Source organism: Spinacia oleracea, chromosome 4 (genome assembly GCF_020520425.1).
Source record: "Spinacia oleracea cultivar Varoflay chromosome 4, BTI_SOV_V1, whole genome shotgun sequence".
NCBI classification, from domain to species: domain Eukaryota; kingdom Viridiplantae; phylum Streptophyta; class Magnoliopsida; order Caryophyllales; family Amaranthaceae; genus Spinacia; species Spinacia oleracea.
Genome location: NC_079490.1, coordinates 184,359,124 through 184,379,140, shown reverse-complemented (window position 1 = coordinate 184,379,140; position 20,017 = coordinate 184,359,124). Strand labels below are relative to the sequence as shown.

The window sequence follows — 20,017 nt, the reverse complement described above, 5'->3', positions numbered from 1 at the left end:
ACTTTAACCATCACATTCTTCTGTCACTAGACGAAATTTGATTTTTGGTGGTTGTTTTTTTTTTACAATTGAAGCTACAAATCTAGACTTCAACGTTCAAAATTTCGACGATTAACAATATATCTAGGTATTTTATTCAAATATATGTTTAGTTAAATTATTTTTCAGTATTCTAATTTCGTCATTTTGGGTTCTTACGGGGGTGTTGATGGTGGCGTTAGGTAGCATTGGCGATTTGATGGCGAATCGTCAGGGTAGTAACTTTGTAGTATAATTTTTATGATATTGATTTTTGGGTAGCTTGGGCTGCGGCGGTGGTGGAGTAACATTAGTTAGGCTGTCATGGTGTTTGTTTGATCGAGTTTGCACTGTCGAATTTATTTTCAGTTAATATAATTTCATATACCCACCTCGCCCTTGAGTATGAGAACTCGATACCATAGAGGTTTTGAAGGTGGGTCCCCAAATTTTAAATTTACTCCTATAAAAATAGTAAACCAAACATCAAGTATGGGGTTGGATAATTTCAAACACATACGTGATTTCAAAATATGATGAATCAAATACACCCTTAATGATTTAATTTCCATTTGACTACTTGGGCCAGGCCCAAATTTGTAGCACGGTTTCGAATATAGGCTATGCAATACAGAGTAACTGAGATTTTCTTCAACCTATCTTCTTCAACCTAATTTCAGTTTTCTGTCGGAAAAATTTTCATACAATCAGCAAGTTTGGTTGGGAAACGTGAATATTAGATTGAAATCTCGTGTTTCCCATTCGTTTCCGGGATGATTTCAGTTTCAAACACGTCTCTATTTTTCTGAAACGGTTTCGGCGCGCGTTTCCCGGTTTCCCCGTTCCAGGACGTTTCGGAAACGGTAAGTCGTGATTTTTTGGCGTTTCTTCTTTTGTCATGTTTCATTGGGAATTTGCAATCATTAATGTTGTTGAATTTTATCATGCTTGAAGGTTTATAATACAGAGAGATGATAGATATAAAGTTTTGATTCCTAGCTTCAGTACTAGAAAAAGAAAATTGAGGGGTGAAAAAAGATAGACACCATAACCATAAGAAATGAGGATGCATAAGATGGTAGTTTGCAAGTGAAACTAGATGAAGCTGAGATATAATAGGTAGAATATAAAATTCTAGGTTTAAAAGTTTGAGAAATAGACACAATGATCATAAAAAAATAATCAACTAATTCAAAATATGCTCCCCCAACCTAAGTAAACAACCAACCAGTATTTAGCCAGCAATGCTGTTACAAGCTGTTAAAAACCACAAGTATGTCATGAATAGTCTTTAAAATATAAAAGCCAACAAGCTACACAAGTATTAGGCATCAATGATGTTCCCTGTCCTGATATACTATGACATATTCACAACAAAAAGGAATAGATTCCAGGAAATGTACTGCAAGAATTTTCATTTCCAAGTACTAGAGAAAAGGCGACAAATGACGGATTATCCAGGATGATAAATGTATTGAGCTAGGTGACAACTGCCAGAGAACTAATAAGAGAATTATTGCAGTGTCAACTTATGTAGCTTAGCACTTCAGATTTGTGAAATGGGAAATCATTGATCCAATGTGGTTTATTTGCATATAGTTTTTGAGTGTCCGGAAAAGTTCACATTTTCGAATATTGTATGGGGTGATAACTTGAATAGATTATCCAATAATCAATATGCCATTACTTTAATTTAGGGACCAGAAGATGGTTGAAATGGTTCTAACTGTTTTGAAGGGCCATTAAGTTCAAGTAAAACCATGTCGTGTTCTTAATTATGGGGGAATTATGGGGGTTTGGATGATGTGAAAGCTGATTTTGGACAGGAGTATGTATTATGGAGTATTATGTCAATAAGATACTTCAGTGGATGGTCCATTATGTAGTTATCTGTGTATGAAAGATAGGTGCACAATGAGTATAGAGCTCAATGAACGGATCAAATTAAGGAGTGAGGACAAGAAGTGGTGTATAAAGCTTTTTAATATGTTTTTCTAATCTGGAAGTTTTGGTTTCCTTTTGAACAACATAATATTGAATTCTATCCTCCTAACTGGGAAATAATAGAACAATTACATTCAGCTCCTTCACTATACACCATAATGGATGATACTCACTTGAGTTTTCTGGCAATAAATGTTCAGTCTTTGTGGCACGGAAATGGGAAGCTGGGGATTTGGCTGAACTCGTTGTCAAAGATGGGGCCAGTTTATATGCTGCTTGTTACGGATGAAGAGATTATGATGGAGGAGAGAAAAAAGGCAGGTGGTGGAACTACATTAAAAGAGAGAGATGAAGATATAGAGCTGGTAGTACCACCGGTTTTCAACGACTGCACAAGAGTTTTAAAGGCAGAGGATCAAATAGAAGCAAGGGATTTGTATTGGGAAGCTGTTTGTCGGTATGGAAAATAGGGCTGGAAAAAGCCGAGGAATTGCTGTTAAACGGCATTGATTCTGGGTCAGCTGTATTTGGGAAAAGGAAGGTTTGAGGAAGCAGAGCGCCAGGCAGAAAGAGGCCTGATTCTTCTGCTGGAATGGGGAAGTCCATGGGATAAGAGGATGTCTTGGGAAGGCGTTGGATTGCTTGGGCAAGAGTTCTGCTCATGAAAGCCAAGGAAAGATCTTGGCCTCAGACTTTTTGAGGCATCCTTAACTTGGGGCTTGTAAAATGAATATAATCGATTGCTCGTATAGTTAGGGTACCTAAGCTAAATGTGTTTGATTTTTTCAAGTTGCTAGCTAAATGAACCAAGAAAATAAATTAGAAAATTGAAGATAAAAAATTGTCATCCTGCTAGTGTGTGCTTCTGTGCTGTAAGATGTATTAATTTAGCTGCTCCATATTATATTATGAAGTATGTTTTTCTCTTAAGAAGCTATTATATTCTGGTTTGATCGCTGATGTTATATTATTCAACGTCAAACTTCATGTACGCGTTTTCTGGATGAAAATGTTTTGACACACAAATCTGTGCAGAATTATTTATGAAAATGTCATTTGATTGAGAAAAACTTCCCAATCACTGAGATTAACTCGGAAGACCTCTATATTCTGTTGGGCTTTTGGTTAGCATTGTTTTGGTGTTGTTTTATGCTTATTAGTCTATACCCATCTCATCATTCTGGCTGTGCACTGAACAACATGTGCTGACTGTTTTTAACAGAAGGTTGTTGCTTTTAAGGTAGTTATTTCTGTTATAAAATGGATGAGATTGTTAAGGCTGTGGAGGAAGTAAAGAAACAGTGGGATGAAACAAGTTTTCAGACTCAGGGACATATAAAGGCAATAGAAGATTATGGCAAATCCAGTGCCTTGAGCGGGGAGAAGAATTCTCTTCCTCGGTTGAATGGACTAGTGCAGGATGGGCTAGCTATGCTCAACTCGTTGCAGCTCAAGCTTGATACATTGGCTCCACAACTTCCAACCTATGACGAGGTTCAGTCTACTCAAGCTCTTCTTGAGAATTGGAAGCAGCAATCTCAAAGGTATAAGGGTTTTTTATGCTATTTTTTAGATGCATTTTTTTTTAAAATGATTTTCTTATTATATGTCGAGGTTTACAATTACGTATTTGTTCTATTACCTAGCTTACGAATTGCTTTGAGGCATGCTAATCTGCAAGCAAAGGAAAACAGCAAGAAAACTGCTCAGCAAGAGGTACTCAAGTCATTTTTAGACAATTTTTACTTAAAGTTCTATCCATCCATTTTTGTTTTCCTGCTTTTGGAAAATACTTTCTTTATTACTGGATCTTCATTATGGCACTCCCCCTGATTGTGTCCTACTGCTTAGTGAATTCTTCCGGGTTTCTTTTGATGTTTTTTATACAGTTTTGCTGATGCTTACAGTGTCGTTGACTTTATATAGAATCAAAACCTTTTCCTTTCAAATATCTGTTTTCTGCTTTCACTCAAAAAGTGCTAGCTATTTACCATCTGCTGCCATCTCCACCCAGACAGCCACTAGCTACCAGAATGCTTCCCGTAGTCCTGTGGCAGTAGTACTCTTGACCAGAATGCTCCTACTATCATCACTTATTTTCTCTTTGCTTGAACATATCTAAAGGCCTATAGCACTGTAGGACCTTTTATTGGCTACTCCCTCCGTCCCGGAATACTCGAACCGGTTTGACCGGCACAGAGTTTAATGCAATGTAATTGACTTATTATTTAATTAGATTGTAGTTGATAGTAGGATATTTTTTTAAAATAGATAGTGTGAAATGTGTCAATTCTTTAAAGGGTAGTGGGAAATAGCTTACTTTTTAATGCCGGAAATAGCTTACTTTTTAATGTCTTTTTTAGGGAGTAGGGATATAGGTGGGCCCATGGGTAAGTATCATATAAGTTTGCCATTTATAGAAACGGTGCGATTAATCCCGGACGGCTTTATAAGGAAAGCGGTGCGAGTATTCCGCGACGGAGGGAATACTTCATATTTGCATGAGTTTTGAACCTTTAGAGCCTTAATTTATTGCTTAAAAGATTGCGTGGGTTTATTGACTAAAAGTTCATTGATGACATCATTGGCGCATATGAACATATGCAACTAGCTATTTGTGGAATTTTCAAATTCCTCTATGTTGCTTTTATGAATGGACTGACATATGCCTATTTTGAGCTCTATTCTGTTACCAGTTAATCACGCTCTCTGTTATGATATCCAAGGACAAAACATATGATCAAGTACCTGAATTGTCCTAATTTAAGCATGAATGATGTTCCCAGTACTCAAAAAAGAATTTGTTCTGAGACAAGAATGCAGGAATGTTGAGTTGATGAAGGTTAGGCTAATGGCAAATCTAATCATGTTGAATTGGGAGATGAACTGATTGGAGTAGCAATGGAGGCCAGTATCTCTGGTGCTATAGTTGTCCATTCTGCTTCAACGAGTACTTATAGATTATTGCAATGAATTTAAGAGGATGAGATAATGAAAATAAATGAAGTGCTACAATTAAGTGTAACATTTGGACGGGAAGATTATGTTGTCAAGATGTCAATGGTTAATGATGCACCTTCCATTGATATTTAAACTATGGGCTTCATGGTTTCTGTCAGAATCTTCTTTATACACCTTACGTAAGGGTAATAATTTTCATAACCTCATAGGTGCTAGGCTGCTGATCTTTATTAGTTCAACGGAATTTGGAATTCGTTGACTCATCAATTTGTTTAGAGATGTTCTTCTGTTTTCATCATGTTTAACAAAGTTTATGCTTCCTGTCTTTTTCCTAGTGTGTCAAGTTCTCAGCTTTTGTTTGTGCTGTTTTAGCAACAGTTTGATGTAAAAGAGTCTGTCTCACTGTGTCTGTGGCCAATCTGTTGATTGCAGAGGGAACTTCTTTTAGGCGGTGGCAGTGAGTCTACTGCACGCAGACGCAATTTACAGTATGTGCTATATCTCAATTCTGTGGAATAGGGAGTAAGATAATTGTTATACAGTCCTAAGCCCTAACTTTTTTGTACAATAGACTGGAAATTTAACTTGTATAACTATATTCAAGGACGAAGGCTGGGATGACATCTGCTGCTGAAAGCATCACCGAGAGTCTTCGCCGCACGCACCAATTGATGGCTCAGGTCACTACTTTTCAGTAATTTTCTTTTACTTTTTATGCAACTACTGTTGTTTGACGAACTCACATTTTCCATTCTGATCTTATCTTTCTCCAAGTATAGGAGGTGGATAGAAGTGCAACTACATTAATGACTTTTGGTATGTGATCTCTTTTCTTAAACAGTTAAACTGCAGTTTTTTTTTATAACTTCTGTTGTTTCTTGGATTACAATATCTCCATGTTGTCCTTATAAATTGACCAATTCTTGGATGTTCAGCAAAATCAGATCTGTACAGGATGTTATTAAAAGTCCTGAAAGTAACTTTTTATTAAACTGGGTTTTCTGGAACTTCCCCCCTACTACGTTCTTGTATGATATCACTTTTGTCCTGTTAAGGAGGATGTTAACACTTAGCAGTCCTGAAATTAGTTTGAGTTGCGTTTCTTTAGAATAATTTCGCTTACCACCAATTAGTTTCGCAGTATTTTGATTTCTTGCTGAATCAAACATGAAGTTTTTATTAGCAGATGCAGCTCACAGCTATTAGTTGAGAAATTTCAATATTACTTTCTGCGATGAATAACCATGTTGGAACTAGGATAATAATGATATGCTAAGGTTAACTAGATGTCCATTTTAATCTGTAGAGGAATCAACTGGAACGCTGAAGAAAGCAGAAAGTGAATACAAAGGCCATCAGTCACTGTTGATGCGAACTCGTAACCTACTTTCCACGATGCAGCGACAGGATGTTATTGACCGGTATACAAGCTCTTTATATTCTTTGGCATTGCTATTAAGAAATCTGGGATTTTAAGAGAAGATTGTTTTTCGTTTTCTTTTTGCAGTGTCATATTTGTTGTAGGGTTTCTCTTGTTCGCTCTAGCTGTTTGTTATGTTGTTTCAAAGCGTATTGGAATATTGAAGCTGCAGCGACTAGTTGTTGCATCGATAAAAGCAGGTATGTTTACAGGACAACAACCAGCAGCAAATAATGTACCTACTAATACCATTGGGGCAAACCCAGCTCAGAATGTTTTACGTGATGAACTTTAAATACTCTGTTTTTCAATTTTCCCATTATATATGATACAAATAATAAATAGTGTATAAATTCAGAGCGCATAACTACGCCATGGACATAATCTTTGCTTGTGGTAGTGGGTTCTGATTCCAGGTTTGAATCTTACATGCCGACTGAGACAGGACATTCTAATTTACTTAGTATTCCTTTGACAATAACAAAAGCATGATTCACTGCTTTAGTTTCTTTTCATCTGTTGAGATTGTGAAACTGCTGGAAGTATTCAGCATATCTGTGCGTCTTGACAATTTTGGAAGCTAGTTAAAGTTGATGTTGTTAAATTGTTACGCCAGAAGCCAGAAATTCTTGTGGTTTCTGGTGTTGAGAAGATAACCTGCATTCTGACTCTTCTTCTGAACTCCAACACAAGTGCATAAGCTGTTTTCTATCAGAAACTCGGCCGTGTCTACTACTTTTGATCCTCCATTTTTTTTACCTCTATATATTAATTATGTAAACCATGAAAAACACATCCATAAAAACATTAGGTTAAGAAAAGAACATGATTTCAATTAGTACCATTTAGATCAAATTTACACTTACCCTAAGAAAATATTGGAAGGATTTCGACGTTGACCGATGATAAGAAGGTCAATGGCTAACAAATTACTGTGAGTTAAAACAGTAGTAGCCTTGTCCACGCATCCTTGCTCTACCTTTTCAACTTGAACCTTCATTTCGGGGTGGGCTGTCTCGCATGCCCTTTGCATTGTCTTTAGAAAATCCCCATCCTTCCCACCTCCATTGCCGTCACTAACTCCACCACCACCACCACCAAAAATGCCTCCACCACCAGCACCTCCGAAAATGCCACCGCTATAACCAAATATACCTCCAGCGGTACCACTGGCACCACCTTGAGTAGGAGAATCTGAAGGTTCAAGCTGCGGCTTTCGGAAGAAGGTGCTGAAATACAAATTGATTGAACCCTTCCTAGGACAAGGGCTGATTACATGTATTAGGATCAATTCGTCCTTGTCAAGTATTACATGGCCAAGGGCATATTGTAGGGCAGCTGTTGCAATACAAGTTTCACACACTATTTTAGAGGTTTCCATTCTTCTTTCTTATATATGTACTAGAACTTGATGCATGCACATATTTTCAAAATTCTAATCTATACTAATATATTAAAAGGCGTTTTGAAGAACGTATATGTGTCACGTAAACCTCTCCTTATTACGCCATATCACCATTAATTAGCATCATGACAAGTCATTACAACAAAAAAAACATTTAAACAAGGATCGAACACCAAACCTCTTTGTTAAAAGTTACATTTCTTACCATCTTAACCAACTACAACTTATGTAATATCTTTCCATATAAGCCTGTATATTCTTTTTACAATAAACAATACATTGAATAGAAGTGAATGCAAAAAAAGTAATGATTACTTAATTCATAAATGTACAATTATTACTTTGAAGAAAATAATCAGACTTTGTTTATATTTTTGGATGTGGGGTTTAATCGGTGAGGTTGTTAATCGACCACTAATTTTATGTTACCACCGCAATTTGATGATGACACCATCTCCACGTGCACATGTCTTTAAAAAGAACTCGAATAAAAGCGAATAAAAGTAAAAACCCGGGACAACGCCCGGGTTACATACTAATTTTATATGAAATTAGTGCTCTAATGTTTTATATATGGTTTTTTTTCTGATTCAACCCTATCTTTATTTTACGTGAATTTTACTTATGAATATATTTGGAAAACGTGGATATGGTACTGACCTGCAGATTCTCTGGTAGGGTCGGCAACTACCATGACTCTTCGGCCGACATCCTTTTTTGTATTGGCGAAGCCCTCCATTACGACCATCGTTAATGAATGTCACCACCAACCCTCAACATAACTTTTCATGAATATGATATAGATGATTGGAGAAAATATGATAGATAAGGGTTGAAAGATGTTAATCGTTTATTTTTCTCTTGCAATTCTGCCTAACACAAAATTAAATTAGAACAAAACCCCTTACCCCATTTTCTCCTCTAATTCTCTTGAACCACACCTTTGTTTTCTAGAATTAGGAGGATAACAATGTTTTGCATTTTTACCTATCAAAATAGAATTGACTTGGTCAATGGAAATTTGGTGGCCAATACCTATAAAAGGGGAGGCTGGGAGCAATTAGCAATAACTTTTTTAATATAAATAATACTCCGTACAGTGTAAATTGAACCGTTGAAATCTTTTATTTAATTAACTAGTTAAATTGCCAAAGTCTCCGAATATTAGTGCTAGCAAAATCTGACACGAAACGAAAAAAGCGGGTTGGTGTCAAGGGTTTATGACCCGTTTAATGTACAACATGGCACGTTTAATTAAATGGGCCGGGTTTGTGGTGAGATTCTCAACACGAAACTGACACCACTTAAACCACCTAAGAAAAAACAACTAGTAAATCCAATGAAGGAATTCCAACTTGTTAGAGACCTTCGCAGTTCTGAAACCAAGGAAGAAACATAACTGAGTTAGAACTTAGAAACTTAGAACCCAGAAATAAATACAAAGAAGAATCAAGAATTTTCCTATTACATGAGACTAAAAATTGAGTGTATTTATGAGTACAAACACCAAGTCATTGCCTAGAGCGTAGACAGAAACAAAGAAAACCACGGTGTATGATAACAGATGAGGTCATAGCATTAGCAGTGCAACAAAGTTCCAGTAAGTTCCCAAAATGGCCAAGAAAGAAGATGAATGAGTATTCGAGGCTGACCCATATATGATGAACCTTACTCTGTCACGATGATTGATACACAGACATTATGATGTGGTTTCCATCTCCAGTATCAGTTTTAGCAAGAATTATGCCTATTGCCTAGCCCTAGCAGTAGAATGAAAAACCACAGTAAGTCTCAAATATTCAAACAAAATCACACCAAGTTCAGTGTTCAGTGTTCAGTGTGTATGTATTTGTGGAACGAGAACTAAATAAATAAACTAAGGACAACTTGTACCTGTGTGTACAAGTACAACGTACTATCACCTCTTGGCATTAGTTTCCCAACGAGTACTTTCACCTTTCGATTCATTCATGATCTACGCATACAAAACTTCCAGTTTAAGTTTTTACTCAATCCAAATCCGGCAAGGAAACAAAAGAATACAAGTTTACTATATAAATAAACATACAAGGGGAAAAGAAACCTGCATATTCAATATTCATGGCCACCCAAGAAACCTTGCAGCTTTTTGAGGTGACTGACTTTCCTTAAAAACACTACAATACCACATATAAACTCATTCTATTTATTTGTATTCTTTTGCCAATCAAATTGAGAATTTTTACTACCAAAACTTGTTCCAAGAAAAGCATCAAAACTCAAAATGCCAACAAAGCTACAAGGCACATAAACCCCAATAAAGAAGGGTTCAAAATGCTGAGGAAAGAAGAAAGCAGCAACAAGCAACACTTGCTGGAAAAACTACCGAGAAAGTCTTAATTCGTGTTCAAATCCAAAAGCTTCACACTAAGCGTGTAAACAAAAACATAGCTTTCAGAATAACATCAAGTTCGAAATGAAGAAAAACTAAGCAACAACACTAATTTGTTCAAACCAAACCATAAGAGTAATATATTTGAACAAAGAAACAGCGGTTGAAATGCAGTCAATTGACAATGCTTCAAAGTTCAAAGGAGAGTTACCTGATTCCCTGATCACCCCACCAACGGCGAACCGAAAAAGCGAATTATATCATGAAAATTAGTTAGCAAATTGCGAAGCCGTACCCAATCTCATACTAGTGAATCAGGTAACAACGGTTCAAACACATCCGACCACATTTGTTAATACTGGATACACATCATATCTTTCCACAAGAATATTTTTCAAACTTGTCCACCGCACTTGACAATGAACACGAGCACATGAAACCATAATCAAATACTTCTCTGCCAAATCTCTGCACTCCAATTACCCAAAATCCTCTTCATTTTAATCAGCAATGAAATTAAACAAATTTATACCACAGCAAATTACGAATAACTCTGTACATGCAAATCTGCCTTTGTCAGAAAAAATTTAGAGCATGCAACAGCAGCTATTTATTATGCACCGCCAAAATTTGATGTCACGGTACAAAGAAGATAATAAATGGGCAGCCTTCTAAGCCATAAGGTTACCTTTCTTCCAACTGACTTACAGACAATATCTAATGCATCTGGTTATATACGATATCCAGTCACAAACCGCATAATACCAGCAAAATCCGAAATGATAGTCACATCACGGAAACAATTTCCAGTCACATTTTCCAGGTAGTCTGCTAAAATCTTGCATTGCTTTTCACCATTTGTCTGTTTCATACAATTATAGGAACAACATTAGACACAGCCAACTCAATCTATAACTAAATATTGCAGTTTAATCTCAGTGAGTCATGCAAGCACGTGCTGCAGATTGCTTCTCGCTGAGTAGCATGATTCTCAAGATAAACTCCAAAATTTTAGCAATTCTCATAAATACAGTGAGCATTATGCAGTTTACAATTGTGTTTCAAAGGTTAACTTAAAAGGTTTTTGTAAATTTTTAAGGGAATCTTATTTAGAGCTAACCTAACAGATGAGACTTAGCAAAAGCGACCCAACAACATATTTTTTTTCTCCAAAGCTGTTTTTATGTTGTTACCACCAAATAACAATTTCCATCAAAAGCTTCTAATGAATGATAATGCCCCTGGTTAAGTAATTGGAAACAAGTTCATTTATTATCCCTTGTCAGTCTGTCACTCAGCAAGTCAGCATTCATCCATCTCACCCACTTCAATGCTAGAAATCCTCCTCTCTTGCTCTTTTTCTGTCTCGTTCTATCTCTCTCTTTAACTAGAAGGGCTTGCTAACGCTAATGGCTTAGTATTATGTTTTGGTCGAAACATCTCAACTGAAGAAAAGGGGATAAGAAAGTGATAGAAGAGAAACAATCTCGCATTATTGGGAGGCATGGGAACTGGTGAAGTTGAAGAGCTAATACTTGATAAGAATGGTGAAGAAACAGCGTACAGACAACCATTCCCTAACAATGAATTTTTAGTCAGCTTTCTTAATGGAATGATTGATCCCACCTCTTGGGTTAACTACACAGGTGTAATGTGTCACCGCAATTCACTACTCAAAGAAGGGACCCATTGCCTCTGTATTCATCCTTCGAATACAGGTTCTTTCTCATCTTCTCCTCTACCTCAAAATGCCAGGAGATATAATGGGTTTCAGAATTTCTAGAGAGCTCCTTCCCTGCAACTGTTTTTTGCTGATGATGCATTATTCTTCTTCCAAGGAAACTTGTCATCACGACAGAGAATTACAGAGACCATGGTCTATTTTGATGAAGTCTCAGGCGAGATGATCAGCTACAACAAGTCATCATTTATTTTCAGCCCTGGCATCACAGTCGATTTCAGCAAGTTTATGAGAGAGGACCTTAGAACAGAAAAGAAGGTAACAAAGAAGTAGCTGATCTGATAGATAGCCTCAATTTCAAATATGCTCCACAGTGCATTCCCTGTGACAAGATCATGACGAAAGTCAACCCTAGAAAGCCCTCACCAACTACCCCTTTCCCACGCAGGGAGATTACTCTTTCATCATTATTATTAGTATAATGATTTTTTTTAGGCCTCCAACTGAGGTAAGAAACAACCCAATAGAGAAGCAGATTTACGCTGAATAAACTCAAAGGCTGGGAGGGTAGGAGTGGGACTCCGAGCAACTTCAACAACAAATATGTCTGGAGATACTATGATACAAAAGACAATGTGGTCTCAAGCAACTACAAATAAAAAAATAATACTTGTACCCAATGGAGACCTTGAAGATGAAGATCGTTATCGTCAACCCAGTGCCTTAGGAGGCTCCCGCAACAAGCGGGCAACAAGCGGGGTAACAGGGGTCGAACGTACGTAAACTTACCCCTGCTATTGCAGAGAGGCTGTTTCCAATTGACCATGAGCGATTATGAGACGACCATCTTCTACTTCATGGAAAGGAAACAAAGAGGTTTTGAAAGCCATTTTCATTTAGTCCATTATATCCCAAAGCAAAAAGAACAAATGAATCTTTAGCTCCATCAGAAATGGACATTCTTATTTTTATGGTCATTAGAGTTTAGTGGGTGTGGATAAAGAATTCAAGGGAGAAACAAGATGACGCCGTGAAAACCATCAAACCACGGAAGAAAGGAAGAAAACTCTCAAGTTTCAAATCCAGCCTTTCAAGCCAAGAGAAGATACTGGACTAAATAAAGTAACGCAACTCATATCCTTTAAACAACACGAGGACTCTCTTGGAATAGGAGCCACAACACTAGTTTGAAACTTGAGAGTTTGGAAGAAATTTTGGTACATTAATTTTCTACGTGGGATATCTTCATTTGGTAATTGTGCACTAACAGCTTGGAAACCAAACAATATCAAAGGAAGGATGAACGGCGGTACCCTTTGTGGTGCTATGCAAAGATGCCATTGGAAAGTTGAATGAGGATCTCATCATTTCAAAGATTTCCCATTGATAAAAAAAATTCAGGCAAGCAGGATGCATGGAACTTAAGTCCATAACAAATCAAAACCTCCAAGCACAATAATAGATCAAGTCCCGAGTTCTCTACATCCTAAAGACGTCGTTATTCACAGAATTACGACCTGGGTTCACAGAGACATAATACTTAGACAAGTGGGGCCAGATCCTTCTGCAATGTATTAACAACTGATCATAGCTTGGGAACACTGAAACATGGCAGCAACTAATGTGAGGAAACACATTGGAATCTATTCCTTATTATAAACTAAACCCGGCCATGGGGAGCTCAAATACAATTGAGAACCAATTCACGGTAGAGATAGATGGAGCCTCGAAAAAAGCAAAAAGCATAAGAAAAGAACCTAGAGCAGGAACCGATAGAGATCAGAATCAGTAACGAAGAAGTATCAAGCCCAAAAAGAGAAGTGCAAAATAACTGGTTACACAGCCTTCCAAAGGGAATCATCTTCTTAAAAGAATGGCTTCTAAGGGATCTATCTAGAGAATTGAAGAGTGTATAAGGTGATAAATGGACGCATTTCACAGTTTATTACATTAATAGAAATGGACTATTTTAGTATGAGGTGATAAATGGAGACATGACCATGAATTTGCATGTAAGTATACAAGAGAATTTCAAATCAATGTGATGGTAATGGATCCCTACTCCTAAAGTGTCAATTATTTGGGTGTTTTCATAGCCACCTCTAGAAGTAATGAACGTGTAATGGCACATCACTCTTTTCTTGTAAAATTACCCACAAATCATTACTATTAACTTCATTTATCACCTTATGCCAAACTGGCAGTGAGCATCAAGCATGGAAACCAAAAAAAAAATATAACGCCTGCAAAATTTCTTTCGAAGTTTCAATTAGGGATGAATAGCAATGACCAAGAGATAGGTTTGCTAGAATGAATTATCTAATATCTTATGTATTTGTGCTGAAACAAAAGCACACTAATATTGGTATAAAGACAATCACCTCAAAAACGAAGAAACCACCAGGCTTCAGCATTATAGACATTCTTGTGCAAAGATGAAAAAGATCATCCAAGCCTTCCACGCCACCATCCAAAGCAAGAATAGGTTCATGTTTGCCAACTTCAGCTTGCAGCCCACTGATATCTTCACTGGGTATATAAGGTGGATTGCTCACAACACCAGCAAGTTGTCCTTCAAATTCCTTAAGAGGCTCGAACCATGATCCTTGTTTTACTTTTATGGAATCCTAATACGAAATTCAAACGAAATTTTATCAAACTAACAACATAATTCAACCGGACACCTCACTCCATATTATAAAGAAGATAATGAAACCAAATGCCATGATCAACTTAATAAAACATGTGGATAAGTACTAGTAAATTATTCAGCTAACAATTAAGCTCCAGCAATACTCTGTAATTCTGTGAACCATATGACCATCTACGAATTGATTCGATCACTAATCATTAAATATTCATCCATTTATGTAATTACTAAATATGACAGAAAATTAAGTTTAAACACTGACCTGTAAACCATACCTCTCCACATTGTAACTTGCAACAGACACAGCAACAGGACTCAAATCAGTAGCAAGAACCCTTCCATTCTTCCCCAAAACCCTCGAAATTGCAATTGCAAGAGCACCAGAACCAGTCCCCAAATCAGCCCAAACCCCACCCTCCTTTAAACCCTCCTCAGCCAAATTAACAATCTTCCCCGTCTCAGGCCTCGGAATCAAAACCCCTTCCTCAACACTCAATACCAAATCCCTCCAATGCTCACACCCAACAACATACTGAAACGGCCTCCTCTCCTGAATCCTACTCCCCCAAAGCTTGTACATTTCATCCAAACTAGCCCTCAGACCCACCCTTTTCGCGCTTGTACCACTTCTTCCATGAGAAATATCCAAAGGGTCCTCGACCGCATCGTCGAGGAACCAATTAAGCTCTCTAAGCAAAAGTGTTGAATCCGGGCCATCGTCAATTTGAACAAAGGTTGACCCAATTGAAGAAGCTAGGGTTTTGGCCCAAGTGATGAAGTTATGGAGGTCTGGTTGGGTTGTTGAGTAGATGGGTGGTCTTAGAAACAGGGGGATTTGGGGTTTGTGAGAAATTGGAGTGACAGAAGAAGAAGAAGAAGAAGAAGAAGAAGAAGAAGAAGAAGAAGAAGAAGTCACACAACTGTAACGACGGAATGGTATGTAATTTGGTTTACGGTGATTTTGTAGGATGGATGAAATTAGAGGAAAGGTTGATGAAAATGGTGTTAAGAAAGTAGAACTCACTTTCATTGCTAACTTTTGGATTGCCGGCGTTGTTCTTCCCGCCGCATACTTGAGGAACTTGTTTTAAGAAAAGTTCACTCCAATTCTAGCAGGAGCTCCAACGAGTCAATCCCTTGATTGGCAACTAAACATATCAAAGTGTATTTTCGTAAATAAATTATCAAAATATACAATCTACAAATTTAAGTGTACAATATTTTTTTATATTAAAATTATTTTCTTTTATTTTTAATTTTTTTAACTATCAAATATGTTGTACATTGTAATTTCTAGATTGTATATTTGCGTATTATAATTACAAAAATGCCACTTGATATGTCAATCAAGGGGATTGTTTTGAAATTTCTCATTCTAACAGAGGTCGCAAACTCGTAATTAGTAGGGGGTTAACCGTCACGAAACTATGTACTCCTTGGTCCCTTTTATTCCTACCTTTATTTTGGGTGTCTAATTATAAATTTTCAGTTTTTTCATGAAATAATTCATAAAATTTCACATAATGCACCAAATACACCTGCGGATTTCAAATAACATAATGTATTCATATTTAAATTTATTTGTACCAAATACCCTTTCTTTTAACGGAAGTCTAACGTCGTTAGTCATTAGTACTAATTTACTTATTTATCCTAATTATTAACAATTAACCTCCAAAAAACGTGATTAATACCTAACAAACCTAATAATTTAGCAATAAAAATAGTTTTTTAAAAAAATCTTTCTTTTTTCTTTTTTTTTCTCTTTCCTCATTCGTTTCTCTCATTCTATGTTTGCTCTCTCTACTGTTAAAATATTACTGTTTTGGGAAAGTTAATTTGCAAATTGAGGCTATTACAGAGAAGATGTTGAGATCGAATTGAAGGTGCAATTGGAGATTGATGCCAATTCGAGGTTTAATAGACGGTTTATTGAAGGGGCTTTTTTGAATTGAATTGAATACAATTGGAGATTTTTTTAACCCCTCAAATAAACCATTTCATGAAATCGGGGTTTGACGAACGATATTCAGGAGTCCTAATTTTAGAGTATTAAATGGGAGGTTGACAGCTTGAATTGAAACTGATCTTGAAATTGATTTGAATGACATTAAAGAAGAGGAGGATTGTGTGGAAGAAACTGATAATGGGGAAGATGAAGGGAACAATACCAAAATGCATGAAGAGTTGGTGCTAGGTTTTTTTTTTTTTTTTTAAAACGGACAGGAGATTAATTGATGGAGTCTGGGACACGTGTAAAGATACAAATTTGTTGGACTTGAGACACGTGTCATCATTAAAATTTTGTTTTTCTTTTTTAAATACTAGGTATAGATTTAATTCAATGAAGTAGTGAATTAATTTCTTCAATTCCTAATCTTCTCCTCTTCTCCCTCCACATCCCCTTCCAATGTAACTGAATTGAGGTTGTCATTTAACTCATAACATCCCTTACAAATTCAACATCCCTTATAAGTACCTCATTTGCAGATACTCACTTGGATTGCATTTCTCATCCCAAACTATCAAGGCACAATTGAACGTTGTCGGCTGCCTCAAGATCTCTGGTGACTTTCTATCTCTTTCACTGTATTTTAAGTTGAATTCCATTTATATGTATATATGAGCAGTTCATAGTTGATATTTTTACTGCTGGTTCATAATTATTATTGAAATCAATGTGCAGAATTCAGCAATAAGATATTCTATCAAAGGATTGGATTATAAGGTGAAAAGGGACCATGTTAAACAAGGGGGTGATGAGAGACTGTTTTAAATTTTTGGAAAATGGTTTTAGTTATGAGAGACTATTTGAATTTCTACAATTTTAGACAGCAAAATTATTGATCCATCTTAGATGAAACCATTCTTTTGCGGGTTTAAATTGGCATTCTCTTTGTAAATATATGCATTCGTAAGTAGATTGACGTTATTTTTTTTATTTTAAGCATTATAATAGCAGCTTATGCAATAATGCTTCATGTAACTTATCATTTGTTTGAAAAATTGTAATTTCTCCCTCAAAAAAATAGTTTCAAGTGAGTAAAAAAGCCCGTGCGAAGAACGGGCCCAAAAGCCAGTTTCTACAAAAATATACACCAGGAATAACACATGTCACTTCATGGTGGCAAAAATTTTATGCCAAATTTTTTTCCTTAGCGAAATTATCCCCCCTTCCCCTTCACCCGTGCCATTGTCACACTACTTGTGAATTGCTCGGGATTTATTTCAAGGTTTTTTAACCGACTGCCGCGTTGGCTAAAAACCCCCCATGTACTTGTGGTGAAAGGACATAAATGCCCTTTAATGAAATCAACCCCCTTCCCTTTCACCTCTCCCCCTTTACCCCCTCCCCTTGACCCGTGCAATTTTCTTACCGGCAAACTCCGACACCGCCAACAACCCACCGCCCAAAAAGAACTCGGCTACAAAAAAAAACTACCAACCACCCTCCCTTCAAAAGAAAAGTTTGGGTGTGCTCTGCTCCAACCACCACCAAAAAATACGGTTGTGTATCTCCTGCTGTTGCAAACTAGGCGGTGTAGCTGGGAGAAGGAGGGCGGCGGAAGAAAGAGAAGCATTTGCTAAGGAGGAGGGAGAAGCAGAGTAAAAGAAAAACGTTTCAAAAAGCAGAACAACGACACAAGACATGTAGTTGCCGAAAACAAGGATAACGAACACGAAGATTGAGCTGCTAGGCAGAGGAGATCTCGCCGAAGAGAGGAGCGCCGATGCCCCCTCTTTCTAACCCACCGCCGATGCCGCTACGACCGACACTCTTTTAAAAAAAACAATTTTTAAAACAGAGCCGCACAAATTTTGCTCGTGGACCATGGCGAGCCCCACAAGATCTGCACCCGAGCCATGGTCGCTGCCGCCAAAATCGTGCGACTCTTCCTTGGTCGTGGCGCAAACATTGTGCGACAGTGAGTTTGAAATTTCTTTTCGTTTTTATCTGAAATTATGAAAATAGTTTTAATTATTTTCTATTTTAATTAAATATTTGAATTCTTTTTTATTATTTGAAAGTTTAATTATTTTAAACATGTGTGAAGGTTTTTGTAATGTTTATTTGTGCGGTAGTAAAATTAATAAATAATTTGAAGAATAAAAAATCAGAAAAAAAAAATTAAGTTCAGAAATATGCAAATATATATATATATATATATATATATATATATATATATATATATATATGTATAAAGGAGGCATATTTGCTGAAATATTAGAGCGCCACCTAGGATTACTATTGGTTTCGGCCAATGAAAAATAAGATTTCTAATTTATTTTTGAATTCAAAAAATCAAATGACATGTAGATAATTAATTAGGTGCCACGTAGATATATTAATTATTAATATATACAACTACATACAAAATCAAACACTGTAATAATTAAAGAAATAAATCTAAAATAAAATTCATCCAAAATAAAACACTAATCTAAAAAATAAAATTCATCCAAAACTAAACACTAATCTAAAACAAATTCAATCCAAAATCAAACACTAATCCAATATTAGAGTACCACGTAGAAAATTTAATGGTTTCGGCCAATGAAAATTAACATTTCAAATTATTTTTCAATAAAAAATGTAGAGTGCCACGTAGATAAATAATTAGGTGCCATATATATATATATATATATATATATATATATATATATATATATATATATATATATATATATATATATATATATATATATATATATATATATATATATTAACTAATTACTATATTACGCATATACAAATTCATCCGAAGTCAAACACTCTAATAATTAAAAAATAAATCTAAAATGAAATTTAATCAAAAATAAAAAAATATTCTAATATAATATATAAATTATACTACGTAGCAGTTAGTGTTAGGTTATGACACATATGACATTTACATAGATCATGCGGAAACAACCATTAACCCAGGAAGCATATTATTTACACATAATCATATAGCATAATTAGATGCATACTCTTTGTTGCGTGCCCTCCCTAGCTGCGCCCGAACCGAACAAGAACAAGTCTTTTAGGACTCCAAGTGTCGTCCCTCCGTAGATAGTCCACAGCACGTCCGGATCCGCCTTAAGATTGACCAACTAGAATCGCCCTTAAGGTACTAGAAAATTTCGGCACTTTTGAGCAAGATGTGTGTTTGATTTTCTCTCAAAAACTCACTTTTGAATACTTTGAAACTTGTGTATAAATTATGACCCCTAGGCCTTTATTTATAGAGTTATGGAAAAGGAATCGTAATCCTAGTAGGATGCGAATTAATTGGAATTAGAATCCTACATGAATTCTATTTAATTAATTTATCCAATTAGGAATAGACATTTAATCATACACTGATTCTTGCAGATTCAGGAATCACGCATGAGCACAAACTCACACACACACGGCAGCCACAAGGGCTGCCCATGCGCGTGCGAGCAGCAGCCCACGCAGCAAGGCCCACGTATCCTTGGCCCTTGGCGCGCGCTGGGCTTGCGTGCGTGCTTGCTGGGCGATGGCCTGGCTTCGTGCTGGGCCTTCGTCCGGCAGGCCTCGTCCGATGCTAATTTGTACG

General features: G+C 36.5%; 3 protein-coding genes across 9 annotated transcripts; 1 reads left to right on the top strand and 2 right to left on the bottom strand.

Annotated features, from left to right (window-relative positions):
• Positions 1–659: 659 nt before the first annotated feature.
• On the top strand, positions 660–6,852 carry LOC110805503 (uncharacterized). 3 transcript variants are annotated; one of them, XM_022011134.2, is made up of 8 exons: positions 660–881; positions 3,207–3,506; positions 3,609–3,678; positions 5,356–5,411; positions 5,528–5,603; positions 5,703–5,739; positions 6,230–6,344; positions 6,431–6,852. In XM_022011134.2, the coding sequence occupies exons 2-8, from the start codon at positions 3,223–3,225 to the stop codon at positions 6,636–6,638; spliced, it is 846 nt and encodes a 281-aa protein (XP_021866826.1). In that variant the 5' UTR covers positions 660–881; positions 3,207–3,222; the 3' UTR covers positions 6,639–6,852. The 3 variants fall into 3 exon arrangements, with proteins under 3 accessions (XP_021866826.1, XP_021866818.1, XP_021866809.1); XM_022011126.2 differs by having other exon boundaries at positions 3,203–3,506; XM_022011117.2 differs by having other exon boundaries at positions 3,185–3,506.
• Positions 6,853–6,950: 98 nt separating this feature from the next.
• On the bottom strand, positions 6,951–8,496 carry LOC110804576 (uncharacterized). The gene is made up of 3 exons (XM_022010185.2): positions 8,409–8,496; positions 7,210–7,681; positions 6,951–7,104 (listed from the first exon to the last, which is right to left on the bottom strand). Exons 1-3 carry the CDS (start codon positions 8,494–8,496, stop codon positions 6,951–6,953), a joined length of 714 nt encoding a protein of 237 aa, XP_021865877.2.
• A 354-nt stretch (positions 8,497–8,850) lies between these two features.
• Positions 8,851–15,609, bottom strand: LOC110805484 (uncharacterized). Of its 5 annotated transcripts, XM_022011103.2 has the most exons (6): positions 14,713–15,592; positions 14,182–14,427; positions 10,331–10,981; positions 9,642–9,723; positions 9,421–9,508; positions 8,851–9,124 (listed from the first exon to the last, which is right to left on the bottom strand). In XM_022011103.2, the coding sequence occupies exons 1-3, from the start codon at positions 15,478–15,480 to the stop codon at positions 10,850–10,852; spliced, it is 1,146 nt and encodes a 381-aa protein (XP_021866795.2). In that variant the 5' UTR covers positions 15,481–15,592; the 3' UTR covers positions 8,851–9,124; positions 9,421–9,508; positions 9,642–9,723; positions 10,331–10,849. The 5 variants fall into 5 exon arrangements, with proteins under 5 accessions (XP_021866795.2, XP_056699195.1, XP_056699196.1 ...); XM_056843217.1 differs by lacking the exon at positions 8,851–9,124 and having other exon boundaries at positions 9,186–9,508; positions 9,642–10,587; positions 10,808–10,981; positions 14,713–15,593; XM_056843218.1 differs by lacking the exon at positions 8,851–9,124 and having other exon boundaries at positions 9,186–9,508; positions 10,808–10,981; positions 14,713–15,593.
• Positions 15,610–20,017: the final 4,408 nt, after the last annotated feature.

Bases quoted from the DNA above. Each gene is read 5' to 3' on its own strand.
- LOC110805503 (XM_022011134.2), top strand. From the start codon at position 3,223: ATGGATGAGATTGTTAAGGCTGTGGAGGAAGTAAAGAAACAGTGGGAT. The intron at 5,412-5,527 runs GTATGTGCTATA...ACTATATTCAAG, and splicing joins GCACGCAGACGCAATTTACA to GACGAAGGCTGGGATGACAT. The intron at 5,740-6,229 runs GTATGTGATCTC...TTTAATCTGTAG, and splicing joins AACTACATTAATGACTTTTG to AGGAATCAACTGGAACGCTG.
- LOC110805484 (XM_056843216.1), bottom strand. From the start codon at position 15,480: ATGAAAGTGAGTTCTACTTTCTTAACACCATTTTCATCAACCTTTCCT. The intron at 14,428-14,712 runs GTCAGTGTTTAA...ATTTCGTATTAG, and splicing joins TGGAGAGGTATGGTTTACAG to GATTCCATAAAAGTAAAACA. The intron at 10,982-14,181 runs GTGATTGTCTTT...TGTATGAAACAG, and splicing joins GTGGTTTCTTCGTTTTTGAG to ACAAATGGTGAAAAGCAATG.
- LOC110804576 (XM_022010185.2), bottom strand. From the start codon at position 8,496: ATGGTCGTAATGGAGGGCTTCGCCAATACAAAAAAGGATGTCGGCCGA. The intron at 7,682-8,408 runs GTCAGTACCATA...GTATTGCAACAG, and splicing joins CCCTACCAGAGAATCTGCAG to CTGCCCTACAATATGCCCTT. The intron at 7,105-7,209 runs GTAAGTGTAAAT...ATTAATATATAG, and splicing joins CCTTCCAATATTTTCTTAGG to AGGTAAAAAAAATGGAGGAT.